General features: G+C 27.9%; 1 protein-coding gene across 3 annotated transcripts; it reads right to left on the bottom strand.

Moving 5' to 3' along the window:
- Positions 1-7: 7 nt before the first annotated feature.
- LOC105456798 (lipase 3-like) lies at positions 8-8,181 on the bottom strand. 3 transcript variants are annotated; one of them, XM_011701109.1, is made up of 10 exons: positions 8,023-8,181; positions 7,625-7,691; positions 5,240-5,553; positions 4,678-4,876; positions 3,772-3,886; positions 3,158-3,401; positions 2,444-2,602; positions 2,184-2,268; positions 747-889; positions 8-268 (listed from the first exon to the last, which is right to left on the bottom strand). In XM_011701109.1, exons 3-10 carry the CDS (start codon positions 5,441-5,443, stop codon positions 77-79), a joined length of 1,341 nt encoding a protein of 446 aa, XP_011699411.1. In that variant the 5' UTR covers positions 5,444-5,553; positions 7,625-7,691; positions 8,023-8,181; the 3' UTR covers positions 8-76. The 3 variants fall into 3 exon arrangements, 2 of the variants coding, with proteins under 2 accessions (XP_011699411.1, XP_011699412.1); XR_975287.1 differs by having other exon boundaries at positions 180-268; positions 747-908; XM_011701110.1 differs by lacking the exon at positions 7,625-7,691.
- Positions 8,182-8,879: the final 698 nt, after the last annotated feature.

The following is an 8,879-nucleotide window of genomic DNA, read 5'->3' as shown; positions in this document are numbered from 1 at the left end:
TTAAACATCAAGATCCGCTTTGTATCGCGTTGGCGTTTCCGCATCTCAATTATTTGTTAAAAAGAAAGCATCAGAATCAGACATAGAAGAATTCATTATCAATTATCCACGCTTGATTATCGAACTTCTGAAGTAATTCTATCACACGATCGTATATTAGAGTCTTAGCATCGATGGCCCATAAAAAATCCAAATGATTAAATAATTTGTATGGATTTTCCTCCAGCACGATAACATTCGGCAAGTTCCTATACGTCTCAAGGACATTCTAGAAGCAAGAATATAAAATTAGTAAAACTATAAAAATCATAAAATAATAATAGATAATTTGAGAAATGTAAACAATTATTTTTAAAGATTATTTTCATATATATAAATAATAATATGGACTAAAAAAGTGAGAGTGGGGAGAGAGGCCAATAGACGGAGGAAAAGACGAAAGGAGAGAGGGAAATTAGAGAGGGAATGAAGGAAGGGGAGAGTGAGAGAAAGTATTCCGTATAATATTACGAAAACAAAATCATGCGGGTCTGTTTAGAAACTCAAGATAATTTTAAATTCTTTATAAAGAAAGAATATTTTCAATCTTTAATTAATTGTCAATTATAGTTTTCACGAAATAGATAAAGTTTTTACTATAAATATATTAGAATAATACATATAATTTATAAAATTTTATTTCTTTATCTTTCAATATCTTTTTTAATCAAAGGACGTTTTTGTGTAAAAAACAAAAGTGACCTTACCGGTTTTAAAGCAAGCAAATCATTAGCGCCGTAAAATAAGGCCAAGGGTGCAATAACGTTTTTAAGATCATAAATTATGGGCGTGAACTGTCTGTATTGCTTGTAATTGCCGAAATATCCATAGTCGTAGGCTTGAAATCTCTCTGCAGCAATCAATATTGTCTACATAAATATGAGATTAAAATCAAATGATATTTGCAAAGGAAGATGTTAAACAAAATGTCGAGTTTTGGCTCTTAAAAGCGGTATGTTCTTTTTATGTAATTTTTGAGTTGCAGAACTTTATTCTGATTTCCAAAAAATTTTAATTTGTTGAAAAAATAAATGTATTTCAAAATCACAGTATATAAAATTATTAAACATCGAATACCGTAAATTATTATTGCTAAGCTTTATGAACGTAGATATTAATTCGCGTTTTTCTGTTGATAAAATATAAAAATCTTCTCATCTCTAATAGTTTATACCTTGCTTGATAAGAAACATTTTTAAATAAGAATAATATTTAAAAACAAAAGTATTATTAATGGGAACTCTTTTAAATTTTGATTACGGTCTTTGAAAGCGTGTTATTCACTCAATTTCAAGGTAACGCTCATTTTCAGGTTTTCATTCATCTCACTCACATGCTTGATGGGCAAGCAAAGAACAACGCTTTCAACAAGATGCTGTAAGGTTTAAAATAGTGTCCATTAATAACGCCTCTGTTTTTAGATATTTATAATTACTTTTTGATTTTTTAAACATCTTCCTTTAATTTTTATTTAGATAACCATAAAATATAATGTGATTGAGATTAACCGAAGTACTATAGGGGCCGTTATTTCATATAATTAACAAAAATAATAAAAAAGTAAAAATAAAAACTGATAATACAGAGTCCGCCACCAAAATCCGGAAAAATTTAAATTTGATGTTCCCGTCTCATTTGACTTTATCGGTAGGTTGGCGTTTAGGCAAGTGAGTCAGATGTTTGTAATAAGCGTACATAACTTTAAAATGTCGGAGCAGATACGATTCGAGTGCGGAGTATAACCGAAGAGTGGCAATAATCGAAAGCCTTCGCGCTGGAAGTTCGCAGACCAAAATTATATTCAATTCTTCGGGTACCCAAAAAATCGAATAATTTCGGTCTGCAAACTTTCAGCGCGAAAGCTTTCAATTGTTGCCACTCTTCGGTTATACTCCGCACTCGAATCTTATCTGCTCCGACATTTTAAAGTTATGCACGCTTATTACAAACATCTGATTTGTCCAAACGTCAATAACGACCTACCGATAAAGTCAAATGAGACGGGAACTTCGAATTTAAATTTGTCCGAATTTTGATGGCGGGCCCTGTATAATATTAATAAACAACATTTTAGATACGCATATTTCTTTCTTCATAATTAACGCAATAGTTTGTATTGTTATATATTTGAAGAAAATACTTACTTGTAAGAGCATTTTGATAATAATGAAGTAATGTTTTCACGGAACTACCGTCCGGGTAATTTGATAATATTTCTGGTAATGATGTCTGCAATGAATGACTTTATTAGAAACAATTTTGATTTGTTGTATATTAAAATGTAGAAAATAAATTTATAAGGAATAAATTTTACTTTGTAATTTTTAGTCCTTAAAAAATAAAATAGAAGTGCATGGCAGTGTTAGAATTAGCAAAATCGTGCTGAATTAGAAATTCAATGTACAGTGTTAAATTGTGCTGGATCGGATCCGGCAACCAGAAATAATATGGCAAAGCAGATAGGCTGAGTAATTGCCTTATCTTTACACAGTGTTCTTCCAACCCTAATGCTTGTTGACGACAGGGAAGCTATTTCATGTATGTCATTAGACTCAAGATATTCCTGATAAACAAATATAATCATAAATATAAAAATGTAAACACAAAAGAATTGTATAAATACAATTTGTACAGGTTATAATCTTATTCTAATATAAAGAGAAAAATACAAAACAAGTATATATATGTACAGCATGCAGCTTCTGAAATGTACAATTAATGACGAAATAATACTATAGTAAGAATCAATATACAATTACTAAAACGCATCAATTATAATACAGATATACAAGAAATACTTAATTTGTACGGCTAATGTAATAAATAATAAATAATATTTACAATAAAAATTTTATTTAAAAAATGTCAAATATAAAAGAAAAAGATTTGATGTAAAATACAACATAACATTATATAACATAATATTTTTTAAATTAATTAGTTATTTAATAGCCTGTACATAATTGTATTAACTATTATAATATAATATATCAATAAATATAATACTAAAATAATGCTAGCTGCTATTAATATTATTCTCTTATTAAAATACTGTTTATAAAATATGTAAAATTATATCTTTATTTTTCTTAAAATGTAATTTTGATATTTCTTTTACCTGAATTTTTGGTATTATATTACGTGAAGTTTCCAAAAGGGGAGCTAATTCTCTCCACATGACGACCGGAGCGAGGAGAATTCCCAATTCTATTTTTGCGTTGTATTCAGGTTTCATAGATAGTAAAATACAAAATATGGTGGTTCCCATCGAGTGACCGATGTAGCGCAGAGTTTTTTGTTTTGTATAATTAAGTACATAATCGATCATAGTTGGTACATCTATAAGTCCTATCTCGTGTTGGCTAGACAATGAAAATATACGTTCTTATTTTCTCTTTTATTATTCTTTTTCAGTGCTAATATAAAACCACGGAATAATTATTAAAAATTATTAAATTCAATTAGAGTCGATTTTTTCTTAACGAGAATATCGAAACTTATACATGATATAATACATCTATAATGCACAGTATTAGCATCATATTTTTTATTAAAGAAAAATTGATTTTAATTAGAAATTTTAGTTAACCTAATTTTTGAATTAAACAAAATGGAAGAAATAGAAAAGTATGATAAATGTAATAGTATAAACTAAAATTATTTAAAATAATAAAAAATTAAAATTAATAAAACATATTTCTTTAAAATAGTACTTGTAAAATAAAATTTTACCTAAATTGCCAAAAGTCTCTATCTCGTGGAGACATTTTTATATGTGATCTAGAATAAGCAGTTCCCCTAAAATTTCCAAGCCATACATCGTATCCTTGGTCAGCCAATAAAAATGCTGTAACACAATATAATGATACATAATTAGTTTTCTTGTTATATTATTCAATTAACTAATAGCCATAATTTCTAATGAAAATGTAATTGATTTTTCTCTTTATTGGGATACATATTTATCGTGATATAAAGTTCTATTAAACATTTTCTATTTATTCTAAATATACAGTATCTGTTTTTTAAAATATGGTATATTTTGTAATCTGAAAAATTCTATTATTCTAAATGTATATATAGATATATCATATACGTACTAATTGCACTTGATCTGTATTTTTTTGCAATAAATATTTGCCGAAACTTTCACTACCTAAATTGTTTTACTGATCTTATTGTAGGTCCTTGAAATCAACTGACGTGAAGGTGAATGTGTTGATCATAAACTTCAATTTTCGTCTCTGAATGGATACACACGCGCGCTCGCGTGAATGAATGTATAGGTCTGTGGCTAGATCGTGATTAGAACTGTGACTACAAATATTGAAAATTCCACGGTTTGTGCTATTAGCTAATAACACTGTTAGTATTATTTGTTATTTCTTTAAATTTTTACATCAATCTGTATAATATTGTATACTGTACTTAATAATTTCACTTTTCGTACATCCATAGGAATAACGTTGTTCTATGTGCCACGAAAGGTCTTATATGGACTTAGAATGAACAGAAAGTAAAAAAATAAAAAGTTTTGCTTGAAGATACATGTCGTTAGACGAAATAATTCTAAATCCGCCTAATATACTTTAATATTTTTTAAGAACTAACGTATTATGTATTAACGGTCACATTTACCAAGATCTTTGCCAGCACCGATCAATACCCAGCAGTCAGACGTGCACCAGATACCATGTTGAAGGAACACTACTTTTCTCCTCTGTTGATTCTTAGATAAAGGACTTCCTGATATTCTGTGTATTACCAAGTTGTAACCATCTTCCGTTGTGACGTAATGCTCCTCGGCGCGATAACCGTATCTCTCTACTAAACCGATCTGCGCAGACAAATGGAATGTTAAAAAAAAGCCTAACTTTGCAATGATCTTATAACATTTTACACGTAATTCTCTAACAATTTTTAAATCTTTTTTTTTTAACATTCCATTCAATTTAGCATGGAGTTAAAATTTTTTTATAGACAACATTATTTTATTTAATATTTTGTTGCTTGAACAAAAAACACTTTAACTAATAACTGTTGTTACTAGTTATTATACAATCGTTAATACAGTAAAATGTTTTCTTATATAGAAGATTTTTTGTATATAAATAATTAATCTGATATAAACCACGATATTAATTTTTCGAATGTGCCTTTAATAAGACAAAATATTAAAAGACAATCTTGTTGTACTTACAAAATCCAATGTGGTAACATTGTTTTTTGTTGTTCTAATATCTTCTGGTTTCCTTACTCTCACTATACCGGGTTCCTTAGGAAACAGATAGTTAAGTACTGCTTTCTGAGAAAATGATAATTTTCCCCAGAGATTTATTTTTGCTTCCAGAAACACTACAGTAAGCATAAGTATGAAGGAAACAAGTTTCATATCCATTTTCATTTTTTTATCATATTGTCAATACTTGTGATTGTAAACTATAACTTGTAAGTGCCGATAATATTATTTGATATAAGTTTTATGGCATCTGTCTTCATTACATTTCAAGAAACCTATAAATGCAATTAGCATTAGTTTATTTATTAATTATTTGATGCTTTCTTAACGTAAATATCAAACAAATTTGTTAAATATTTTGTTCAATAATTTTCAATTTTTGTCAATTAAATCTTTAATAATTAAATTATAATTTTATTAGAATTTATAAAATTTATAATTTCTTTAAAACTTGTGTAAAAGAAGTTATAAAGTTTTGTTATCTATGTTTGAATAATTAAAATATTTACTTTTTACAAAGTAAAAGTAAATGTTTAATTGTTCATTATTCAATTGCGCTAATAAAACTATGAACTGTTATTTGGATATATTTTGACATCAAATTTTTATTATTTTTATTTCTTCACAAATTATCTAAATAATTCATTATTACTCTCAAGTGTTTTTGCAATTATTTTCAATATATGTATATTCTTAGCGGTTCATTAAACAAGTTATAATTAAAGGAACTAACTCGAACCACTTTTTTCAAATAAAAGATACCTACGTAATTTCTATGGTCAACTGGATTCCTAAACTGTATTTACTATTTCCTAATCATTATTTGGCAATGCCTGGTTAAGAAATTTTAATATGCAAAACAGGAATATGTGTAAAGGTTTGAAGGTAGATTGCTTGAATATCGTGTAGCGAGGGTAAGAAGAGTGAAGAGGGGCCATCTAGATTCTGATCTGCGAAAATTATTGGTGCTAGACACTGCAATCAAGCAGTATAACATATAATTATGCGATTTTTAAAGCGCCTTATTAAAACTAGATCTTGCTAGATTAAAATTGACAAATGATATTTGAATCAGAATGTGGCGACATAAATTTTCTAATAAAGCAAAAAAGTAAGTTTTTTTTTAGTTAATCATGATTTAAAGAAGGGTTTATTGCTTATCGTTGGTCGACCAAAATTAAACTATTCGAGTCAATGTCAAGTTTAAGAATTAAATTTTTCTCAAAATTAATTTCCTTTGTATAAATTTGTCCGTTTACATCTTAATTTTTGTAAGTATTTAAAATTATTTGTCTTTTTAATTTTTATTTTTTTATGTTCATGTTATACACACACATAACCAAGTTTTCAGAGACATATTTTGGGCAGATCAGCATGCCGTTAATGCTTGATGGCAGAAAAACAACATATTGCACACAGAATATACCTAACATCTGATGTCAGCAAACGTCTAACTGACGTCAGAAATATGAAAAAGCCTGCTGACATCAATAAATTGGCGGCAGGAATCGAGATTCTGTTTTGTAAGTACTAAAATTCGAATGTTATTGGTATTGAAAAATGATGTTATTTTATTCTTTAATATATACAATATATATCTACATATAAATACTTTAAAAATATATAAAAATTTACACAGAGTGAAATTTATTTTAAATTTTTATTAAAAGTATCAATTATTTTTTTTAATGTTTCAAATAAAAAAAAGTTTTACAATTTAAGGATAAAAATATGATAATACGATAAATCTACATATATTGCATTTTTAAATAAATTTAACGTCGTCAGTCCTTTCAAATAAAATTATATGACCTATATATAATTTTACGAACTTTTGTTACGTTTTTCGTATGAACGTAATAAAATCAGAAAAAAAAATAAAAATGTAATACGTGTTCTCACGTTTGTATCCGCGTGTACGTGCATGTCGTGTAATTAATTAACATGTAAAGTATATCTTAACATAAAATGTACATACCTATACTTAAAGACTAAAGGAATCATGTAGTCTTTCCGCAATATGAAGACAAAGCTAAATGAGTTAATGTATACTTTACATGTTAATTTGATTTGCATTGATTTACATTATGACATAATGGTATGCATAATGTAAAATATATGTAAGCGATATGCGTATACGCACGATAGGCACGTATAACATGCGATCATGAATGTAAAATGCGTATTACATTTTAATATTCTTTTTTTTATCTTATCACGTTTTTGAAATAAATAAAAGTTCGTTTAAACAACTACAGAAATTTAATGTAAATGCAATAATTCAATCGCTTTTTATTCTATTATACCTAATAGATTTTATAATAGGTATTTTCTAAGTTCGCTGACCTTTCAAGTAAAGAATTCTCACAGTGACTAGTGGCATTGAAAAGTGAATAGTAAGGCGCAAGCAAATCTGTAAGCAAATCGGTCAACACCATAGAAAATGTAAGGTATAAGTAGTAACAAATAAAAAATGTTGATATGTTATTTACTTTTATTGCCCACGTTTTGCTACTTATGATTTTTTGTACCACTGGTCTTAAATTATATCAAATATTAAATTTATTACATTATATTATATTATATTAAGTTATTTGCCACAAATATTTATATTAGAAATGTTGACAATAACTTAATCGATTTAAATCGCAAATTTTGAAAGTAGAAAATAAGAACTTTGTACATTTCAGTTATTTACACTCTACATTCATTTTTCACACAGGTTTTGTATTTAATGTACTCACCGATATATATTCAATTAAAACACTTTGAAATAGCAGTCAAAAATTAGAAAGATACAGCAATAAGTTATTTGATCTGCGAGCGCGACATGCTCTAATTTTACTAAAGTCTAAAAATGTTTAACTGTCACATGCGACGGGTAAGTCGAAACTGTGAGCAATGAACGTGCTGCGCTCAGACAAATATATATGCAGAAACGTTGTAGACTTACAACGATAATCGAGTACGAATCGTCAAGGCCGCGCGAAATTTTACGATACCTCACTGACATTCAGCCAATCGACTTTTATCAAGGAAGACTAGTCAAAGCCAATGCTGTTGAATAAGCGATCATTGTCTGATTATACCTGAATCGTCATGGATAAATACGCTGAAATCAAATAAATAAACTTCAGCCTCTTTAGCCAATATTTCGACCATTCTTCATTGTTGCCGCAGATGTGCAACAAATATGCATAAGCAGCAAAGAATTTATCGAGCAATAGCCTGTAGCTTCCTGTAGCATTTGTTAACATATAGATATAATGATTAATCTTTCGTTGTTTAATACATGGAGAGAGAAACTAAATTAAAAATATCAAATTACATACTTTTACATGTGATATAGTGACATTTTGATTTAAGCAAAATCTATCGGTTGTATTAATCGCCGTATAATTAATTAGAATTTGATTATGTAAATGCGATTATGTAAATGCGGATTGTGAGCGTATCAAGTTATTGTAATGGTTTTAATTTATGTTAAGCATTAACTAATTTATAGTAACACTGAAAATGACTCGTTCGGGGTCGAAACGTTTGTTCTTTAAATCGTCATGAAATTGTGAAATTAATAAATATATTTTTTGGAGCGATACAA

This window comes from Wasmannia auropunctata, unplaced genomic scaffold, assembly GCF_000956235.1.
Source record: "Wasmannia auropunctata unplaced genomic scaffold, wasmannia.A_1.0 LD335556.1, whole genome shotgun sequence".
Taxonomy (NCBI): domain Eukaryota; kingdom Metazoa; phylum Arthropoda; class Insecta; order Hymenoptera; family Formicidae; genus Wasmannia; species Wasmannia auropunctata.
Note: the sequence above shows the minus strand (reverse complement) of the source record. Positions and strands in the feature narration are given on the sequence as shown.